The sequence below is a fragment of the Temnothorax nylanderi genome, unplaced genomic scaffold (genome assembly GCF_030848795.1).
Source record: "Temnothorax nylanderi isolate EJ_2023f unplaced genomic scaffold, tnyl_v1.0 TNYL_tig0424_pilon, whole genome shotgun sequence".
In the NCBI taxonomy this organism is placed as follows: domain Eukaryota; kingdom Metazoa; phylum Arthropoda; class Insecta; order Hymenoptera; family Formicidae; genus Temnothorax; species Temnothorax nylanderi.
The window spans coordinates 87,237-111,079 of record NW_027249486.1 but is presented as its reverse complement, the minus strand read 5'-3'; the positions used below and the strand labels follow the sequence as shown (position 1 = coordinate 111,079).

Below are 23,843 nucleotides of genomic sequence, written 5' to 3'. Positions count from 1 at the left end.
GGTATCGATACTGTCCAGCATGCTTAGCTCGACATCCGATACCTTTTACTTTAGCAATTTAAGTAAAGGCATTGAATATATCGGTACTTCTATGCGCTCCCATATGCGCGACGCTCGTTGATGAATTCCAGCGATCGGAAATCCACGAGAACGATCAAAGCGCACGGAGATTCACCGATATGTAAGTAAAACATCACGAAATCATGCTTGAATCGTTAAATGATATGTCAACTCGCGACGCAATCCGCGCGCGTCGCTCCTTGCGTCGTCTTAACCCTTTAACCGCGCAAACATTTTCAAACATGTCTTGAAAAATTGAACAATTTCTGTCGTATTATATTTCTTTACACATTTTATATGTAGGTATGTCACGTATAAAAATGCACGGATCGAAATCTGCCGAGACCTTGTCAAATAGATGAATTTAATTTGTTTAAGAATTTAACTTATTACGTGGGCAATCAGTTAACATTACTATACTATTCTTCTCTTCGATTTTCGAATTTGTCAAATTAAATTGCATTGAAAATATATTAGAGTTAACATTCAATGAATTTAAAAATAAAATTGAAATAGCGCTCTTGCAGCATTAATTTTGTTATTCTCCGTCTGTACATCGTTTTCGTAACCCGTTTTAAATTAATATTGCAAATCATGAAGAACCAAATCGAGACATTTTCGCGTTATCTTTTTTCATCTGTCGAATGATATATTGTACAACGTAGTGTTATACGTATAATCTTTATTATTTCTTGACTATATCTCTTGTCGTACCGTCATGATAAGGATGATTTACGGGGTGACGAATAGTCAACTCATTTTTAAAAAGCAGCTATAACATTGTTCTAAACGATAATCAACAATGATTGATCAACAGAACTTGTCGACAATTTTGAGTCATAAAAACTCGCATTATCCGCCCTAACGCGCAAAGGCCGATTCGATTATAATTTGATTTTTATTTTTCTTACTTCCGACTTACGCTTTAGATATATATATATATATATTTATTATATAACCCTTGTATATATATATATAAACACACCTACAATCAACAATTCGATAAATCCTATTCCGTAATTTACACAATCTACACATAGACGTTTTTCCGCTTTCCATTAATAGTAATTAGACATCGCGATGTTTCTCTCACATGGCACATACGCATATACACGCATACGCAGGCACACACGCAAAACAGGCATGTACATTCACTTATTGTGATACTATAACGAGAGGCCCAATTACGAATAAATAACGAAACAATCGTGCTGCGCCTTGATGGCGATTGACGCTTTGACCCATTTCCACGTGACATTAAATATGAAATATATTCACGATCAGGATAGTATGACACTGATACCCGGTGTCACGACAGCACTCCTCAACTTGTACCATGACGATCGATAGTATGATAGCTGTACAGAAATTAGCCTCTCAAGCCTTTGACGACAAAACGCTCGGATAGTCACGTGTTCACGAGCTTATATATTCGTGATTAGATTTAACAGAAATACGTGAATTCAAGTGAAATAGCGAAATGTGAATTAGCTAAATTTATAATTGTGATTTTTATGGATGTAATACTAGCGCTTTTTAAAGAATCATCTGACGATATATCGCATAATTAATCCTGTGTGTTTGAATTTATTAATATATTCATTGACATATGGAACATATAACCACGATTGAAATTTTGTAACAAAGAAGAATATCTATATATATCCCAAATGTATGATCAGAACAAAGCATATTATTAGTTCTTATTACAATGACGCAACAAATTCTCCGTGATCATATTTATTACAACTATTGATGATGTAACAACAATACTTGTGATTTAATGTCACGTAAAGAAGGTATCAGAAACGAGCCGTTTTATCTTATCGTACAATTATTATATCTCTGTGAAAACGTTTTACATGCTGGCAGACCGTGCGGTATTCTTCGTACTTCACAAGTATAAAATATTTAACCTCCATACGCGTTAATCGTCCATTCCACAACGCGACTGTCGGATAACATAATTGACAACGCCGTCGACAACGAGCGGTAGCAAAAGTGTTGTCGTTATTAAAGCATCGCATCCTTTTGTCTACCGGCATTATTCATTGTCCTATTAAATGGACGACTTTTATGTGAAAGGACCTGAGTGCCTTTGTCAAAACTGAGAAATAAGATTCTAAAGTTCTCCCTAGAGAATGTAATAGCCTTTTGTGCCGTAATTTACACAGTAAAGTTATAGAATCTTAATCTACTTAACAAACCAGGGTTACAGGACTTGAGATTTAACTATCAATGGATTAATTAATATCAATTCGAAAGTATATATACATTTATACAAAAAGATGGATAGATCGTTCTTTCGTAGCTTTAGTTGTCTTCATATATAAACATTTCCAAAGTCTGAGAACTCCGTAAATGTCGCCAACTCAAAACGAGCAAGATCGACGCCGGTGCCATTTATAGAAAAATCGCTTGAATAACAACATGAATATCTAAGATTAGATTCGGGAGCTTGAGAAAAGCGATATGTGGACCCTTGGAATACCGATATTTATAATGAGCCGTTTTAAATAAAATGGTAAATTTCTTAAAATAAGAAAAGAATAATGAAGGCGAACATTTGGCACGTTTTTCCTAATCGGGACGAGTAATTATCTCTCACTTTCGTTTTCGTCTGCGCGCCTCCGTTGTAACTGGGCCGAAATTACGTATCAAAAATCGTTTACCGAGCCATCGCATTTTCGGCGGACCGCGAATTTCCGGAAAATCTACATGGACGCGTGTGAATCACATAAGTATTATATTATAAATTAGTTCTAACATTAACGTGAGACATATGAAAAGTTTAGCTGGAAAAGAAAAGTAAAAGCATGATCTTCAAGATTATATAATGAGAGTAATATAATAATTCCTGGGAAAGTTTTTTTATACAAATAGCTTGCAATTTTTGCGGAAAATGAGATTTGTTTCAACAATATTTGTTTTTAACGTCGGTGTAAGGTGACAGCAATTTTATTGATCACTATTGTTTCGCACTCCCACTTGATATGCGAAGATTCTCGTTCGATTCGATCGAATATTTATAGTCCAAGATTTAATTCCCGACGGTCAGGAAGTTCGGCAGTTAGCTATTTACAAAGCATCGTTTTATATAGAAAATTTTATTTTCTACTTTTTGCTCGAAGCATATATCGGTATTTCTTCACCGATTTCTTATGAAATTCTTATCGTGGCATAAGAATGGAAAATCCTCTCTCGCTTGATAGTATATTCTGGACCGATGCGGATTCACATAAAATGCAATATGTTATATTCTCAGGATAGAATAAACCGAGAGTAAAACTATACGAAACATCCGTGTTGCGCGTTGAAGAAATTAAAACGCCGTAGCTGTCTGAGTAATATCTATATGGATGTCGAAAAGACAGGCGTCTCTGTCATACGGATCGATCGATGTTTAATAATGAAATTGCCGTTAAAAGTATTTCGATTGCTCGCGCGTGAATATGTTAATGAGAAAATTTTCAATTACCGCTCTGTCATACGCGTTAATGTTTTTCCTCCAGAGAAATATCGAACATAGGTGATACAGAGAGATACTGCACAACCTATAAAGGAAAGCGGACACCCTTTTTTTCATAATTCAGAAATATCTCTCGGCGTCTGTTTAAAGATTCGAGAAGTGTACGCAATGTGAAATTGTATTTTCCGCGGATACGAGGCGTATCGCGTTACGAACTCACTCGAGTGGAAGGTCCGGCATTTCGCTTCTCGATCCTGCAAAATCAGCGTTGGATCAGACGTCGATACTTACAGTTCGTTCCACTCGATCGCGTCTAATGTGAAATTTGCTCGATGGAAATTCACGCGTTAATTAAACACGCGATTTCTCGAACGCGGCAGTCGTTCTCGGGAGCAGCACTTCCTCCCCGGCGCGGGCATCGGTGACCACTCGACGTGAACGACATTTATGTAATTGATTTTGTGTGTAACCGTCTCGCCCACGATCTGACGTTTCGGACGCGAATTAAAAAGAACTGGCGATTTAATAATTATGTCATTGGTGGCGTGGAGAGACACGGTAAACTAACGAGATATCTCGTTAAACCGTAGACGAATCGCGGTAACCGTAGCTCGACAATGACGACGCGAACAAAATTTCACGATCTTCGGTCTGCCGTTAACGTTTCGTCGATATTCGCTAGGCTGTTAATTTTCACGAGCGTTGAGCGGAAGAGCGGCCATGTTGGATCGATGCCGTACGAAATATGGACTGCTTTTATGTATAAGAGAAATCGCAGTCTTTATAATGTAAATAATGTCGGTTATTTCATAATAAAAATAATGATTTCTTCGAAATTTCTTTGAAATGTATTTTTGATGACTAATTTTTTGAGGTGCAAGATTAATTTACTAATAAGTATTCAGGTTCAATAAATTACATTTGTAATTTTACGAAAAGAAGAATAAATCTGTTTTCTGCTATCTAATTGTAAGTTATTGCCGAAAGTGGAATGGTAGACCTCATAGTACGTTTTATATAAATGTTTCCAAGATATATGGGGATAACTAAAATACACTTTATTAAAAATATTTCCTTTAAATATAAAAGTAATCTATATTGCAACGCACTGTCGTACGCTAGCAGTCGATTTGTTCCGTCTATGTGACACGTGTATCACAACATAATTTAACATTTCGCTCGTTAATTTAGTGCTTTTTGAGCTTGCCAAGTTTCCGTTATTTCTATGTGAATGCGGACATTATTATTAACATTCGTTCTCGCATGTCACATTTGAATTTTATGAAATGCATTTTTTTTTATCATCAAAATGCGAGCTGACAGTATTTAATTACCGTGTAAAGTTGACGTTGATAGAGACTCCGAATCCGCATATGTAATTTTAATCTGTCATTTGTCACGTATAAATTAAATAATGAAAACATAATTGTGTTTTTATTAGAAAAAAATTGGATTGATAAAAAAATATCACGCCAGAGATTGAAATATTAGTTGAGACGTCAATTTTACCTTCTGATTTTTGCAGAAGAATTTCGTGCAACGGTTTAGAGCAAGCTTTGTTATATTTTCGGACGTATTCGTACCATTCAGTACAGCGCACAATAATCGAATTCCGTATAAAATATTGTGATTAATGTTCCGTCAATATCGTTTCGTGATATCGATATCGAGATTCGGCAATAATGTCGTGGATTTGCCGAGAACGCGAGGCAACGGAGCTACTCAGCCGCTATCTCGCAGTCTCCTTAGGTTAGCGAATCGAGCTCGTGGTAAACGTAGTTTGCGTTTAAGGGTAAATAGGTTACGTCTATCTTACGTCGAAGCGAGCAAGTGGTGCAGCACGATCAGGAGGATGCCGATCGTCGCCGGCGGCGCGTTGTCTCTTGACGTTGTGGACGCCGAATTGTCGTCCGCGTCGAAGGCTGGCTCCAGGGTCGATCCCGTTTCCCTCAGGGATCCTTGATGCACGTGGTTCAATCTGTGATCGCGATCACCGATCGAGTCGCCCGCGTCGTCGTCTGATCGCCGGTCTCCGGCCTTTTTGGGATATTTAGGTAGTTCCATATCTGTAACATAATAAGAAAAAAGAGCTGCATCATTTTTCTGAATAGTGTCGATTATCCTATTACAATAGAATATACTGTTCGAGAATTTTCCCAAATTATCGAAAAAGTAATTCAGAATTTAAACCCTGTTTGTCATTCTTCCAAAGTTATCCCTCTCATTCTTGTTAAGTTTTGAACAAATTGCTGGACTTGGAGGAAGAGAGTTAAATGAACGCGAGGATTAAACGGTCTTTTTACAAGTTGTCGAGTCGATGTGAAGAACATTAGAGTTGTCGATACTTGTGTTACGCACGTGCAACGAGAGCGCCAAGCTTGCAGTTTCTTCGCTATCGAATTCAAGGCACGATCGTCGAAACATTATTTCAACTGTGGTCAGCCAGTGGTCGGCGCGATCCGGCGTGAGTAGATATCATTTTTTTTCCGCATGTGCAGAACCTCGATGGTGGGTATCGCGTGATGTTTTTACGCTCGACCGTCATTCGACACACGCGAGGCGAATAAAAGTGAAGTGAGAATTCTTTTTTGGAATTTCGCGCGATGCCATTGTGTGCGCGCAATGGAAAACGAATCGACTCGGTTCCCCCCTTTTTTTCTTTTATCTCCAGAAATTCTTTTTTCAAAGTGAGATATATATATATATATATATATTTAGAATTTATCACACGAACTTCCCCTTGATATACATCCTTGTCTTTGACATCTCTCGCGTATTTTTCAGCGATGCTTAATATCCGCGGCACGTTCCATTGAAATTCAACGAGCGAATGATGAGCAAGTCGATACGTGATAGTAGGAAACGTGATGTTGCGGGGGAGGGAGAGGGAAGGATATATACAGCGATATGAGACACCATTATCTCTCGCACGTTAGGAGATCAATCGGTATGATTTGCTCGTCTTTAGGAAATAATTGAGCTAATTTTCCGTGCTATAAGTTCTATATATACGGCTCTGACAATTCTTGCAATATGTTGAAATTCTATCTACATTAAGCGTTATTGAGAACTTCGTAATTACTGCTTTTATTAAGTAATTCTTCCTAAATATACCTAATTTGTTGGGTGTATCTGTCGTTTCCAGATTATATTTTCCGTGACATATATAAATTAATAATATGTACTTCAAAATCAATGAAAAACCGATAGGTCTATTGGAAGATCGCGATTAATGTTTAATTATAATACAATTGGTGAGATTTGATTAAATGTTAAATGTTGGAGGTGTCCTGTTATCCGAGCGGAATTATATTAACGTAATCGAATTCGCGTAACATTAGAATGTCTAACTCCTATATTGATTATATATAGCTTCGACGAAGCTACTAAATACCAAAATCACAGAGCTAATTGACAAGATCGTGTTTCAATGATATTGAATTAGGTGTGCTCTCTGCTGGCCATTTTGCTACTTACTCATTACGGAGCGCTCAAACCGTGCAGCGAGGCGCAGCTTCCATCCTAATTTTCCTTTTGCTCGCGGTCAACTCCACTCAGCAATATTGCTAATAAATTTAATCCGGATATGACGTAAATTCTCTGCACAAAAATTTCACCATTGCCTCGCGTGGAAAATTCCACGACTATTATACTCGAGTTTGAACGCGCGGAGATCTTCTTTTTTTTGCAATAAACATTTTTGCAATTACATCTGCCCGAGATTTTTTGTTTGACAAAAATCGACTATACAGCGATCAAATAATTCCTTCGGGAATAAAATTGATCTCGGTAAGTCCGCGACACCCCGTATACAGCTGTGAACGAAGAGACAGGTTGCGGTAGACCGGTGGTTAGAAGAAGTATAAGAAGAAGTAGAAGTGGAAGAGGGTGCGGCAGCCCGTCTAAATAGCAGTTTAGCACTGATAACACTTGGCAGACTTTTATCGATCATGTCTGGCAACAGATGGCTCACCCAATTCCGGACGGCGCGTTTTGTCTGGCCGGCTGATATAAACGATAACTAATACGAGACACGGGAGTACGCGGGGCTGGGATGACGGGAGCAAGAAGAGAGATAACGGCGGGCTGGCGGCCAGGTTAGATATTGTTTCGCGGTCTTTTAACCGAAGACGTGATGCCCCGACGATCTTCGCTATTGTTTCGCAGCGCTTTTTTGACGGGGGGCAACTTGTACCGCCTGATTTAGAAGAAGCCTTTATTGGAAACGCAAGCGATACCTAGAAAATGTTGAACAGTTTACAAAATTACTTACATTAACTTTTAATACTTAAAAAAAAGTTTTTTTTAACGAAAAGATAGTATCTTTTATGTTCTTCCGTAACAATTTGGAACTGTGACAGAAAGACCGAAAGTTAAGCACTAATATTTCTAATATTTCAAATTATTAGGGATCTGAGATACAATTTTTATAACAAAAAATAGTATTGATTAATTATTTAATATAATATGGACTCATCCCCTAGATTGTGACACGCTACAGGGTACGGTAAGAGAGTTTCAAATACCGAAGATACTCTTGTATAATGTATCTCACGGGAGAAATCAAACCCGCAGACTTATAATTTAAAGCAACGCGATCTTCATCCCGGAGTTACGCCTCGGATATCGAGTCCTCATTTATCAAAGTAAATCCATAATCCCGACCGCGCGCAATCTGTGACAAGAACATCCCCGAAAGAACGGCGGAAAAGAGGACACGAAAAACCGGTACGACGCGGTCAGGCGGAAGGGTGGAAGCTCGGATATTGTTTCGCGGACTTTCGGCTCTCGACATGACGCTCCAACATGCCGCCGCTGTCCTCGTACATTCCATAGCTTATCCGTCCTCGTCCCCGCCCGCACGGCGCGTTTAAATCTGCCGCACCACCCCCTCGCGGCGTAGACAGCGCACGCTCTTTTCACTCTGGCTCTTCGCGCCCCGTTTACACCGGCGGTTTAACGGTTAATCCTTCGAGTTTATCTGATCGCGTGACTTCAACGAGAAGTTGGAGCACGCCGGGATAACATCGCGAGCTTCCTTCTCGCGTATACACGCTCTTTATACGACAGCGCGATAAAATTGCCGTCATTAGGGTTGCACGCGCGCTCACAAGCTGGCGGGGGTAGTTAACTCGCTGATATCGGGCCCGGTTTTGTCCAGCTTGTTACGCTGTTTTATTCGTGCTACGATAAAGAGATAAAACTGAAGACCGGTGGAATTCTTTTTATTGAAAAGTCGCGACAAAGGAGTTTTACACGTACGTTATACCATTACTATTTTATGAGATTCTAGTAGACTAATTTCACATTTCCCGACTATTTTAATCTCCCTTATGCCTTTGGTCATCTGTGTTGCGGTATTCCGGCGTGCTCACAGGGATGCAGATGCGGATTGCACGGTCGCGTGTGAATTCGTAATTTTATGCACGCTTCTCATCAATAACTCGGCTGGAATTTAGCTCCAATCGCGCGACGTGCAGAATTTTCGCTGCAATAATATAGGAGTGTGAATCTCACGACAATATAATAATCGTGATAATATAATAATTTTTAGGCAAATTATAAAAGTTGCTTCCCATAAAGATGCTAATTTGATGAGAAGAAATACTGATATTATTTATTCTGTCCCATTTCGAATAGGAAACGTACCAAATATTGCAAAATGTTTTAAAAAATATTAAGCAAAAATTACAGGCGCACACTGAATTATTTATTAAAAAAGATCATAAAATAGTAAAGCGTATGAATAACGCATGAATGTGAGCATTACACATCGCGTCCTTTGTGAATAAGCAAAATTAATGCCAAAAACAGAAATAATCCTGGATACATGCGGACTAGGCTGTATTGCAATATTATTATGGTCGCTCGGAATTCGATCAATATAACTATTTCATCGTTTATTTAAAAGTGCTGGATTGAGCATAATGAATCGATTTGTCACATTTATTAAGCATATCATACCAATTTCCTATTGTCATTTATAATCCGCGACGAATGTCAAGAATAGCGATTGAATCGGACATACGTCGTCAAACAATATATCACAGAAATATCATTTCGCTTAACGTTACTAAAATTGAGCTGTCACTATTCTGGAAAACGTTTTACAAGACCTCGTGAATAGTTTTAGAGGGAAACACGTCACAATACAGGTCAAATAATTTCAGAGATGCATTTGAAACCGCATCTGCTTCAGTATTTCACCATTCAATGATTATATTCTCTGTAATTTAGTCAATCGCGTATAATCACAAATCAAAAATTGTAGAAGATTCCGACGCGAAAAATGGATTTGATTACACTCGCTGTTTCGTGTCAGGAACGCAGGGTAGTTCGCGGCAAAGCTGAATTTTCTCTCGCGCTATAAAGCGGAAAATTATGTGACGCGGAATCCGGTAAATAAACTGTGAAAAAATAAGGACGCGCTTCGAGAAAAGTAAGCGGGAAGTTATGGGCGCATTTACGGCTGATGACACACCGGCGAGAGGACACACCGCGTCGAGCCACGTCGTCCGCGAAAAATGCGCCTTTTTTCATTCGTTTTTCGACAGTAAAAGAGGTGCCTGCATACGTGCTGTAAACGGATCGTAACGTTCAATCAGAGTGGAAAATTATGGGGCACCACTCATGAAGACTTATTGCGGTCATAGCGTTGTCGCGATGTACAATACGAGATATCGCCGCGCTATCCAAAGCTTTAACTTTAATTACACGTATTTTTTATTCGTTATCAGGTTTAATAAAATTATAAGATTATTTGACTCAAATTTTAAAGAGAAAATGAGAACGATGTTGACGAAGCTATTTATAAAGAAATTAAAAAATCTTACAATTCCACGTAGACATACAATTTGGAGATTATTTTTTTCTAAGACAGCACAAATTTTTAATGATTTTAAATCATTACAATTCTTTCTTAAGTACTGTTGGTTTTTAGGAAATTTTACGATATCTTGTGATTTGTATTTTGTTACACAGCTACATTATAGGATATGTGTAAAATTATTATTATAGAACGGCAGTTTAAAGGCTTTAAGAACGTTAAAAGAGGATACCCTGGGAGAAGAGAGGGCGGATTGTAATCATGTTTTAACCGATATCGCAAAGACATTTTGAAGATTACTGACTTAGGTATTTCATGGACGTACGCCGGCGGTCGGTGGTGGTATTTCGCAGACACACAATGGAAGCGAATTCCATAAATATTATACAGAAGAGTACAGTATTATCTGCGTCGTGAAATAACTTACGGTTACGACGGAGACGTGGCTAAGAAACTACGGAAATTCCAATCTGTCTCGCGGCGCACCGGTCTCTCCGATATCTTAAATAGTAAAACTCAAGAGGAAACTTAATTTCGCAAATACCGATATCCCTGTAGTAACAGTCGTGCGGTTTCTTCGAGATAAATTCCTGAGATTACCAAAACGACGAGAGGTCAGCGTCAGAAATATAAGTGCATGTAAAATATTTCTGCTCAGATTTTTACTTTATAGTCTCGGTTTTATCATCGCCTTCCATTCTTTGCTGTCATGTAAAAAAAAAAATGACAAAAGAAAAAAATAAAACCTTAAACTTGCGAGTTGTAAAATTGTATATCTTTTATAAACGAAAGATTTACGCTGCTCATTGCATTTGGTCGCTCAATGTTCGCGATGGATGAAACGAGAGCAAGTAGCGCCGGTAGAGAAACAGACATCCGTTCTGTAATTCTACACGTAAAGTTAACCGTCCGCCATTTTTACGGCGATGTATCGTTACGAGGCGACAAGAAAAATACCGTCGTATTGCGTAATACACGAGACGCTCGTTGCCGTCGATCGTTCCTGCGAGATTGCGACGTATTAAATCGTGCATGTAATGGAAACGGCGAAGTCGCAGTGATACGCCGTACTTTCTCGCTGTCGGAACACGTGCAACTGCGAACCGTCTTCCGCAATCAAATACATGTCTCTGATATTCAGGGCTGTTTCAATGCTCCCGTAGAAAGACACTTTCGCTTTCGCAAGCTTGCGTCAGTCACGCTTAAGGATGTTTTACCTATAGCTATATATGTAGTATAATTTTGTTTTCTTGATTAAACAGTGTAAAGCTAGTCTCAGAAATTATTCATAAACAACATGTTATCATTGGGACAGAAAAAGCGTAAAAATCAAAATTTTTTCCCATTTTTGTACTTGATATTGTTTAAATAAATCATTAAAAAATTGAAAAAAAAATATTAACAGAAAAACTTAAAAAACCGTAATTGCAATTCTCGATGTCATAGAAGTGTACCATAAAAATTTCATTCATTTTTACCGTACATGAGCAGAGATACATATTATAATATTTACATGGGAAGTATATCTATATATATACAATTTCTGTAACTTTTAAAGCAAATATCTCAGAAACGGGTCGGTCAATCGATCGCAAATTTAACACAGGTTTTTGGTATATATAAGTGCACAATCTCTGTAAATTTCAGCTTCATCCCTCTATTTTGACTGAACGGACATACATCCTTAAATAAAATGGACACGAAAGAAATCCGTTTTAACATTGTATTTCCATTATAAAATAGAAGTGTCCTTTTTATATATAAAGAGGATATGTTTTGCAGTGAGTAATATAAGGTATTTTAAAATAGATACATGAACATATATTGCGCGTGCAATTCAACCATCGAAAAAAATTAAGTTTTGTAAATAGAATTTCCGATATTGCAGTATCCTTTTAATATCACTGGGTTAGCTCCTTTCTCAATATTCGAATACTTTAATAAATTCCAGCTTTATCTCAGGATTCAGCATGTCTTTTTACCTTCCTATCTATGTCTGAGCTGTCTTTGGACCGACTAATTTTTTAAAGAAATATATATAATAAATGCATTAATCCGGGAAAAGAGTTTAGGACGATACGACGTCGTTTGCGTCTGACGAAGTTTTCCGGGACTTTCCGGAAGCTCCACCTCGCATAGAAAGACTTTATGACCTGTTTTCGTCCTTGTCGACGTATTAACCGCGGAAACTCACCGTAAAGCCGGATGTTCCCCTCAGCGTCGCCGATGGAGTTTTTCGAGATGCACTTGTAGCCACCCAGATCGTGCTTCTGCAGGTTCATGATCACCAGTCGCATCTGCACGCTGTACACTGATGTCTTTATCTCGGTCATCAGGTACTTGCTGTTAGTTATTATCATTTCGTCTGCAGAAACACATTTTAGGAATTGAATTAATAAGAAATACATCACATAAATTTAAGTATCGAAGTATACATTACATAAAGTTAAAGTTTTATATCTTGAAAAATATTTCTATTAATCGGGATAATTTCTGATAGTTTCTGAAAAATATTTTTCGGCTATGCAGAATGCTCTCAACTATAAAATACTTTTCAGATTAATTCGAAATCTCTCGACTGATAAGTAATCTATCTTTCAAGTAAATTGAACGACAAGAACCACACTGATCGCACTGTTCTATCTACCCGATTCTCGAGTCCAATAATTAATGGCCTTAGGTGACGCTTCCACATGGCAGACCAACGTGACGTTAGTTCCGATCGGAGCCCCGACCAGCTGGTTCGGTACCTGTACCATCGGGTGAACTGTAAACCATAACGATTTGATCAGTCGCGATCAAGCTAACAACAGCATGACATCGGCGGCACAGCCGCGCGCGCGGTTTCCCGCGAACTAATTTCTCTAATTGAACGTCATCGCCCGTAATGCCACAAAGGACATTTTTCTGACTTGTTTTAAAGCGAAGATGTCGGGATAGGGAAACAACGGTGGTGCATTGCACCACTTGCACAATTCAATCGCCTTACTTCGTATAGTTACATTGTGGTCCCTTTGTGCGAGTGCGTCATTAGCGAGCTACGTGAGTACCTCACGCTAATGAAACACGCTGACAGATCATCATTTAGCGAGCAAGCAGAAAGGAAGTATTTTCTATCTCTCCCTTTCTCTCCCTTCTCCCTTCGTCCTCCCCCCCCCCTCTCTCTCTGTCTTATGGCAGCGTTGCACTGCCTTTCATTTCGAGTATCGTAAGCAGCTTTTCGTGAGCTGCTTACGTTTTAACAGGCGACCGCGCCGAGCACTTCTTTCAGCCGAAGGTTGGCCGAACGTCGTGTCGTCACAAAGCGCTTACAGTGCGTTTTACAGCGGCTACTTAACCTCACTGACGTGAAATTCTGCTTTCAGAAAAATAGGCTATCCTGTAGCTCATTGAATTCACCTATATCTTTTCTCAGACATACTCTATGCAAGAGAAATTTCTCTACATATCATAAATTCATATTTTATGACATAATGTGACACATTGCCATTATTAACAAAGTTAATGTAATTGCTCATTATAACATTATAACCAAACAGAATAAAAAAATATAATTTTTTAAATAATAATAAATGACATATATTAGATTGAAAACTATTGTTTTACTATTGTTTGCACGTTCTGTGTCAACAGCGAATTTAGATCATTGTAATATAATTTATGCAAAAAATTAACAAAATGATTTGACATGTATATGTTTTATATATTTAAGAAAATTCTGTTTTAAGCCTTGATATCACCTCAATATCTTTTTATACACTACATTCCTGAGAAATACATATAAGAATTTAAAAATATGCATTTGCATACAAATACGAAATATATATGGACTATCTGCATTCATGGCAGGGTCTAAAATTTGCCATTACAATCTCTAACGATTCTGTATCGCTGTCGTTAAAAGATAACGCTTTCTAAGATGGTGCGTACGGTACTTTCGTACTTCCTAAGTAATAAAGATTATGTGGGCGATATCGATGGCCGAAATGCTAGGTGATGATATTATGTATGTAGTAACTGAAAATTAAGATGATGGTGCAAGATAAACTGGCCGTTTCCTCGGCGGGTCTTTGGTCGACTCTTTATCTCGAGCGCCGCTTGGGAAATATATGTGCTCGCGCCGCGCTTGTGCACACCGAAGATCCCAAGAACCACCGAGACGACACTTTTATATGAGAAAGGGGAATATACACAGAGTGTTTGGCGGTAGGATAACCATAGGATAACCATAAGTCAGATATATCGACACCCTAGAATAAAAATCAGGTAATTTTGACGTTGCAAGTTTCACGGAAGAGAAAAAAAATCTATTTCGCACGTTAACTCTTTCCTACAAGATGCTATTTTCTCAATAACGTGATTTTAAGCGATTCTTTTTCAAAGTTTCACGATGGTGTTAACGCGATCCATGTACATTGATTGGCTGGGAGAGTGCGTTCTATTAAAATCCGTAAATTTATTATTACATATAATTTTGTTCAAATTTTGAAATATATATTGAACCGACCTTATTAATAAATCCCTCAAAGAAGTTGAATTTTGATATTTTAATTATTCGTGCATCAAATTTGTGCGTATTAATTGAAGAACACTTTCGTCAAACGCAAATTCGGATACAATCGCGATAATAATAATTGCGACGCGATTATGAATAATTGGTAATTATGACGCACGTTGTCGATTATGCCGTAAAACGCGAACGAGAGCCAGAAAGTGCGGGACGAATTATCAGAACGAAACACACACGACACAACGAGGCACTTCGGCGCGTGTTAATTCGAATGCGCGTACTCTCGGCAATTCCGGGCGAACAATTATGCGCCGAATTGAATCACGTTTTCGCCCCTAAGCACAACCGCGCGTTGTATCGCGAGAATTGATTTATGAATCCCTTCTGGCCGCAACGGGAGAAAGAGAGAAAGAGGGAAAGAGATAGTTTTAATTGTCCCGATTTGCCGGACGTGTCTCGCAAATCCGTTGCGTGATTTTCCGATGGATTTACGCGCAAACTTTCGATCCATCCGAAAGCTCACGGCACTGATTTCACATACGCACGGCGCGATAGTGATGAATATTCGCGCTGGGAATTCTTCGTGTATAACGTTTGACTCGGTACGTGACGATAGGTGACGCGTTTGCCCGGATAACAAACGGCGCGAGATCGCTCGACATTACTCTTAATTGTGAACGAGCCCGCGGGCCGAACTCGGCGAAACGTAAATACGCTGCGACATTTCAGCGTCGGACGTTTCGCCGCCAAGCAATTGCACGGAATGCAAATCGTCGCCGGGCATTTTGCACACCACCGTTTATTGATAAATTGATCGTTCGAGCGGTGGTAAAATTGTATTCAACCGTTCATTCTTTCTCATACATAAATATACATTGATACAATTTTCTGTGATACACTGTTTCTTATTCATGAGATATTTTAAAGCTATATAGGTCCTAGAACTATTGCCACAAATTTGCTAATTGAGCTTTATAATCGAACTTTTCTTTAGTGAAATTTTAGTGAAATTTTAATAAATAATAAAACTTCTTTGACTTTTGACTTTGGAGCGCCAAATTAAATTCTTGTTGAAAAAAAAGGTAAACTTGAAAATTTTCCTTTTTTTCTTTATTTATACTTTTAAAGATGTCCGTTGATATAATAAATTCATCTATCAACAGACTGTTTGCGAAGTATTTTTAGCGGAAAATATTATCGAGAATATGGGGCATCTTGTATCACGTTTATGCAGAGTAACCGCATAACTGGATATTATACGGTAACGTGTGCAAGTTCACGATGCGGTATCGCCGATAAATATAGCGACGCCAAAATAAGCTTGTCGAACATCAATCAAATAAGTTCGCAGATGCGATATCTGCGCTGCAAAATGGACAGCCGATCGATCTGAACCGAAGAACTGAAATAGAAAGCCAAACGCGAAGCACAATCGCGAGCTCGTTAAATAAGTAAGCGGTACAAGCTAATTTCTTTCGCTGCCTCCGCTAATTAAGCGCAGCGAGCATGCCTCGAGGTCGCTTAATGCGACCTGTGGCGCGAAATTGCATTCGTCGCGTTCATATTCTAATCTAATGTGGTGCAACAATTTAATGTTGTGTAATAATTTAATGCACTAACGCAGCGCGCAATTCTCAATATCGCGTCAAATGCCCTCTAGATAAATAATTCCCATATCGATTCCTGCAACAATTAAGTTGGACTTGAAAAGCAATATTCATTTTCAGTGCCTGCTTACAAATTTGTAGGATAAAATATGTTATTTTTTAACACAGGAATAAAAGAATAGGCATATTAAATACGAAAGAAGTTGGATTATCTAGCAATCTCTTAATTTATCATTCACTACACCGTTTTTCTTTGCAAATTCAATATTTTAACGAGTTATAAAAATTACTTCGAAGAGTTTACCTTTAGTACACAAGGAGAAACCGAGCGCTATTTACTTAAACGAACGATTAATTACAGCAACTAGGAGATATAATTGCGAATAGTAAGTAACAAAATCACCAAAGTTAAATCTCTCGCAATTCGGGTGTTGATTGTAACGCAGCTCAGCACGTGTAATCCCGAGACAGTAATCGTGACGATATTAATTTTCCTTAAAGGGGGTCAATAGCGGTATCATATAAAGTCAACTTACAAATGTTATATATAGGGAGACCTGTTATTGTGTTTCCAGGTCGAATAGCGACTTAGCCTGCGTTAACAGCCACACACACATACACACATCGAGGGTGGGAAAGCTACGGTCCACGAGAGACAAGATTTTCTCTCGTTTGGACGCGCAGAGGACCCAACGTCCGATATTCCTGCGGTAATAAGATAACGCTCGATCCTTTTCTATGAGGCTTGCGCTACGTATACTATTCCGGCGTAATAGTTCTTTGTTAAGAAGCAGTGTTAAGACCGTGTCGAGAATGTTCCGTGTACTTCTCGCATTGCGATGCGGCTAGTCGCGTCGCTTTTCAGAGGTGGTCCCCTCCTCCATCTCTCCGTGTACAACCATATTTATCTAACGCGTAATTACGCGTCCGAGTTCCGGAGAAAAGTTGCAAACGAGGGTGGAAGGAAGTCGCGAGAGATGTAACGGAGAAGTTAAAACGTTGGGACTAAGTTAAAACCGGAGCGGACGGCGGGGTGTTTAAAGTTTCTCAGTAAAGTTCAGCTTGTCACATCTTGCGATGATTAGATCAGGGCTCGGTCTCCCTTTTTCGAGTCCTTAACTAAGAAGGAACTTTCATTCTGCCGTCGCGTGGATGCCTATGACGAGCGAACGTGAGTAGCGAGTACAATTTTATTTGGGGGGGAAAGTCTGGAAGTATTGTATTAACTATTTACGATTACCGCAGTCTTTCTTGATGTTAAACATCAGTATAGCTGTAGCAATGAGATTTACGACTCGTAAAGTGACTTAATATATTTCTACGAACCGTCGATCTTCAATATAATTTTACGAAACTTTATTGAGAGCGCCAAAAATAGATAAAACGGTGCAAGACGATATGAGAGATATGAAGTAATATCAAGCACCGAGTACCTACACTGATATAGCAAGCCTTACAATTAGCACGTATGTCGACGACAAAGTATAGTAATCGCGTAATCGCACGCGAACGGCGCTCGCCGACGATTCCGGACGTTCTTCCGCGTTTTCAAAGGAAGTTCAGTACTTTGGTACTCGCGTCACGCGATCGTTTAAAGCAATCGGCCGTCTGCCACGAACAGTTTCCGTATCCCCGAATCAACCGAGAGCCCGCGCTTTGCTATCCACAATATCCTACGGCTGGTCGCGCGAATTTCGCGGCAATAGCTCGCGGACGCGGGTTCGTCTATACCGTATTTCAATGAAACTCGATTATCGCACGATCTTATCGTGGTGCCCGAGGCCAGGTGCGATATCGTACAACCGTGGTGGAGCGTAGCTACGTACATAGGTACGTCCAATTTCCGCCGGAGAAATTACCTCTCCTCCACTAGGTTCTAAGACACGGTCGGGTCGGTCGTAACCGCGGCTTAACTCGCTATCGTCACACCACGCTTCCACCACAACGAGGCTACGACTTGCCTTCCTTCTCGCCTCTCTTTTACTGTTACGCTCTTTTAACGAGTGTACAATCTCTTGATGTATGGGAATTTATCTTGAAATCGGATTTCTCGCGTAAAAAGAAATTTAGAATCCAATTTCTCGTGTAAAGTGTCCTCGGTTTTTATTTGCTTAATTATAATGATTGCTAGAGCCATATTACAGCGAACTGTTGCGCGTTGCCCTGGCTTTGTACACAATTATACATACTTTTTATTGTCGTATCGTCGTCTTTATATTGTGATAAAATATTCCTTAAAAGTCTTGAAACTTAGATTTTGTTTTGTTACAAGCTGCATGAGCTACTTGTTTACTTAATAATTTTATCTCCTTCTTTGAAATATTAAAGAATATATTATAAGAGATGGGTAATCAAACTGATTTCATAATGAAATCTACGGGGAGTTGAGTTTACGACATTCCTTCGACATAGCGCGTTTCCTCGCGCGTCTTCATTCGCCCTCGTTTTCGCGCAATTTGAACAGAACCTTATTGCGCACACCGTCTTCTCGCTAAACCTTCGAAAGGGGAAGGAGGGAGGGTATGAACGTCGGTGTGTTGCACTGTCGTCCCGAGTGTAATTTTATTATCCCACGCCCCTTCCCGACACCCCATCTCACCCTGTGAAATCTCTCCTTCGCCCTCGTTGCCATTACGCGCCTGTTATTTAAGCAGTATTTTACCTTCGGTCTTTTTCCTCCCCCCCTCCCTATCTTCTCCCATTCCCAGCCGCGGTCTTCGTCATTCTCCATCTCCGGCTTTTACGAAGGAGGGCTCCTTGGTCTCGCTCCCCGTCGTCGCTACGGTAAAATTATGCAAGGAGATGCGACAATGGCTATCTCGTCGTACAAGCGACGCTTTTCTTCGTCGTTGCCGCGGCACCTTGTATTTCCTCCGAGACGCCTCTCTCGTTTTACACCGAGAAGTGTGTCTCGCGTGGATAAGGCTACTGCCGGCAGTTCGCGGACTTTACACCTTCTGGACGATTGCTCGAGGAAACGTCCTGATGTACGGGAAACCGTGGTGCTACGTACGACCAGTAAAAAAACGAATCTTGATGCATTTCCTCGCGAACACGCTCGTTCTACTTTCGTCTTATGAGCGTCTCTCACTGATTGATGCGCGATTTGTTACTGGTATGAGAGCTTTCAAATAATGTCACAAATCTACCAAATTTCGAAATTTCAGTTATCTTGACTAAAAATAGTTAAAAGTTTGGAGGTAATCTTCCTTTTTGTATGCAGAAATTTACATATTATTTATTTTATGTTAAACTTGAATAATAATTGTTAATTTAGAATAGGATACAGATTTTCCATTTTATTTTAATATCTAATTTTAAATTGTATAAATATATTAATGATAAAGAGATTGAACACACACACACACACACACACACACAAATGAAAATGGCTGTTGGAATATTTCATAAAAAACGTCATAAGAAACATCATTTCACTTTTAGATATCTGATATATTCAATGTTCACGTACGTTCGTGTATATTTGATCGTTTTAATGAATAGAATATTCTGTAAGATAATTCTACCCAATCATGCAAATTATTATTAATTAAAGATTAGTTGAAAGCTCGTTTCACTGAGGTTCCATGAAACGTACATGTGACTTGTTGGACAGATGGATTTATAAATTTTAATCTGTACGGATCGCACGAGAGATTTTTATACGGTTTGCTCTGTAATTTGTTACAAAACGTCCGAAATGTTTACTTGATAAATTTTGATGTATTCTTTATACTGGGTCACGGAGAGAAATTGCGCGGTCTTGCCCTTCTGTTATTTCTCACTTTTGTTAGCAGCATTGTAACTGTTGAAAGTTTTAGCAGGTCTCGCTTTGGCGTTATTCGTCTTTTACCGAGACAATTGTATAAGACGCAATTTGTGCGAATGTTTCCGCGAGAAAACGACTTCAAATTGATACAATAGTCGGAATAAATAATACTGCAATATATGATAATATAAATAAAATTGTTATAATATAAGTTGTTACAATATGAATAAAATTAAATTATTGATATATTTTAAAATGTACATCGCAACAATATTAATAAAACAAATGTCGAAATTCGCGACTGCGAGAAATGTCCTTTGTGGCATATGGCGGAAATATCCGAACAGAATAGTAGATATATGTACTTACAGTGCACATGTAGCATCATTCGTTTGCTGACTGACGGAGGCACTCCGTTGCTGGCGATGCACAGGTAGGCACCCATCTCGCCCCTCGTTACTTTCGACAAAGTCAGCACTTCGCCCTCTGCAGTGGGTACTGCAATATGCAAACACGAAGGGTCTCAGAAGTTAGCTCGTTACACGTAATCAAAGTATGCAACATTAATACCCGATCGACTTAGCAGATTAAACTCGTACAGGCGCGTAAACGTCCACGTGGAAATTCGCCGTTATTAAATTTAATATCCATTTCTGATACGACTTATCATAGATGCCACAGTTCTGATTCAAAGAGTACTTGGAAATACTAAATACGACCAGTTAATTTAAGTACGTAAATGAAGAGGTATCAGTCAGCTAGTAGTACACGTTTCAACGGTTTTTTTTTAAATTACGGATTCAAATTTTCAAATTTAAAATAGCATATTAAAGACGAAATAGATTCTTGAATAATTTTTTAAATTAATTTAATATGTACCGGATGATTAAATTCTGACTTTAGCCGATCGTGGCGACTGTCCCGGTGGGATCAATTTTAATTACTCCGACAATTTCGAAGAAAGTTGTTCGGTATCGCAACACGCCGTTGTATCGCCCCCAAGGGAAAAAAGCGAGATTGACTGGCGCGAAATAAAACTTGGAGCCCTTACTTTTTGTCTTGCCGGGCCCGGTTCGTGAAATGATTTCGGTGCCGTCTTCCCGCTTCCACACGATCTCGGGCTTGGGATAACCGCGCGCTTTGCACACCAGCTTCGCGGCACCTCCCTCGGGAACCATCATGTCGTTCGAGGTCTCTTCTGAGATGATGTCTGGCGGTATTACCACCTCCAAAAACGCGCTCTGCGAATGCAGGAGGAGATAAATTATAGCTCGTCTACGTGTATACAGCGGTGCACGCGGAAAGAGAATATGGAGTGTTAGGAAATATACAACGAAACCACCAACCGCGGATTAAAGCGGAGAGCTTCGAGTCTGAGGTCGCAATTATAAATCAATGAACTTGAAGTAATTTTCGCGTTACAGAAATACTCCATTCGCTCGACGATTGCGTGATAATTATTAATTATTATACATTTTGGGCACTTGCGGTATAATCTTATAAAAGACATATGTAATATTATGGAATTATCCTTCGCGCTAAACAAGTTATCTTTATCAAAGTCACATTTTACCTGGCTCTTCATGGGATCCGTGTTGACCTGGCACATATAAATCCCGCGATCTTCCCGGCGTGCACTGCGAATGCTCAACGTCCACGTGTTGTAGTCGCTGTGGGTCACCGACAGACGAGCGTTGTTCGTGATCACGTGCTCGTGAATCGCTAAGATCGCCTTGGTGTCTGCTTTAATCCACGCCACCTGGCCTCACAAACCCATTTCTTAGAGAGCGATTCGGAACCGTTTCCCCGCCTTCCCAAAGCCTACCTAATCTTATCGCCGTGCGTAACTCGTTAATTAACGATTCCTTTTCCGTCGCTGATCTAACCGGAGTCTACCTCGAGAGATATTTCACGAAAGTGCTCGTTAAGCCAGATTTTTTTTTATAGCTTCCGCAGTCTTATACCTTAATCAATCCTTTCGGTATCAGATTTGGAATAAGATTTCTAGAACTCTTTTTTTTTATTTTGATGCAACTAAAATGAAAGCGGTTCTTTATGTAAAAATGAGGACAAACGATGTTTAATGTGCCTTAATATGCCGAACATAAATACCGAAAGAGTTAATTATTACGCAAAGTTCTGAGAATTGCTCTGTACAGCGATGTCGAGGAAGAATGAAACTTCCTACTAACCTAAAGCACTTTCCTATCGCTTTTCCCGGTTTTTCCCTTCTACGTCAGTTACTCCTGAAATATTCGGAAGTACAATCTTAAGCTTTCTGTCGCGATTCAAATATGAACTCGATTACGATAACGTCTGCGAGACTTTGCGCAGAAAGAGAGATATAAACACGGGACGCTTTCTATTCGCGAATGAATGAAATATTCGTATACATCGCCTCGAAGGCAGGCATCAAAAGCCGGTATATTCTACGAAAGAATCTTCTCTTTATGGCGAAGTCTGCTACGGCTCTTCCGCCACCATCCCTCGACTGGAAAAACTGTACCGTTGCGCGCCGCGACGGTCTGCCACTGTGTAAATATGAAGAATTCCGCGAGCAAGAACACGATAACCCATAGAACGTAACTTTTCCAGAAAAATAAAGAAAGGTAGCCGCGAGAGATAACGGTTTAGTAGCAAAGTTCAGGTGTTTTTACTCTCACAGGATGTAACATTATGTTTACATCAAAAACTCGAGCGAGCTTCATATTGGATGTAAAAATAGTAAATAGGATAGAAATAAACGTCGGACAAACACACATATTTCGCCTGTGTGATCTCGCCGCGTATTGGTATAATTTATTACAAGTCCTTCACGCTCCTGTGAATGTTCCCGCAAGTTATATTACTTCTGAAGTAACTATCGTGACTATTCCGAATGTGGGTTACCGCGCTTTCGCTCGCGATCCTTCGCTATCATCAACGCTAAATTGAACTCTCACCGGTTATTGCAGTTCGCTCCAAGCCGCTGATATACGCTATTAATTAAACCCATTTTTTTTTAACGGATTAAAACCAATGAAAAAAAAAGAGGAAGAGAGGCTGGGCGGAGAAAGGGGGCGAAGAAACGCAATCGCGACTGGTTAACATGTATTAATCGTCATTCCGCCCCACATTCTGGCTGAAGCTATTCTGAAAGAGGAAACTGCAGCGTGGCGTATCGCGAATATTCATCCTCCTCCTCCCGTCCCCTGCCCTCTGCCCTACTCGCCTCTCTCTCTGCACAGATATTATTGGCATGAAATTGAACCTGTACCATGTCGAATATCTGACCTCGCATCGCTCTGAAAGGCTATCTATCAACCGACAAAGGAGTTCCGCGGTTCTTATCGATAACCCGCGAGCGGAGTGTATAGAGAGCGGAGAATGAAGGGGGGGGGGAGGGACGGTTACGGAGGCGGTTGGGATGCGAGAGGGTGCGAGTGTTTGGTAGTGACGGCCCTATGAGTGCCTCCACTTATAATATATTATGCCGGAGTATAAGCGCGACCCCATTCTCCCTTTCGATGCGCCCTGCTACGTTCCGGGGAGGTGGCAAAGCACCCTCTCGGAAAGGAGGGGACGGAAAAGTCGCCGCGACCGACAGATGCTCGCGACTCTCA

The 23,843-nt window shown here is 39.7% G+C and overlaps 1 protein-coding gene across 2 annotated transcripts in view; it reads right to left on the bottom strand.

The window, feature by feature from the left end:
* The window catches only part of LOC139782555 (lachesin), an 86,457-nt gene that overhangs the window by 19,216 nt on the left and 43,398 nt on the right, over nt 1–23,843 (bottom strand). For both annotated transcript variants that reach the window (XM_071721573.1, XM_071721572.1), the window contains exons 3-8: nt 21,815–22,000; nt 21,293–21,482; nt 20,611–20,739; nt 13,003–13,122; nt 12,550–12,720; nt 5,346–5,595 (exon numbers count right to left, since the gene is read on the bottom strand). In XM_071721573.1, the coding sequence (XP_071577674.1) occupies nt 5,346–5,595; nt 12,550–12,720; nt 13,003–13,122; nt 20,611–20,739; nt 21,293–21,482; nt 21,815–22,000 (1,046 nt within the window). The remainder of the gene's footprint in view (nt 1–5,345; nt 5,596–12,549; nt 12,721–13,002; nt 13,123–20,610; nt 20,740–21,292; nt 21,483–21,814; nt 22,001–23,843) is intronic.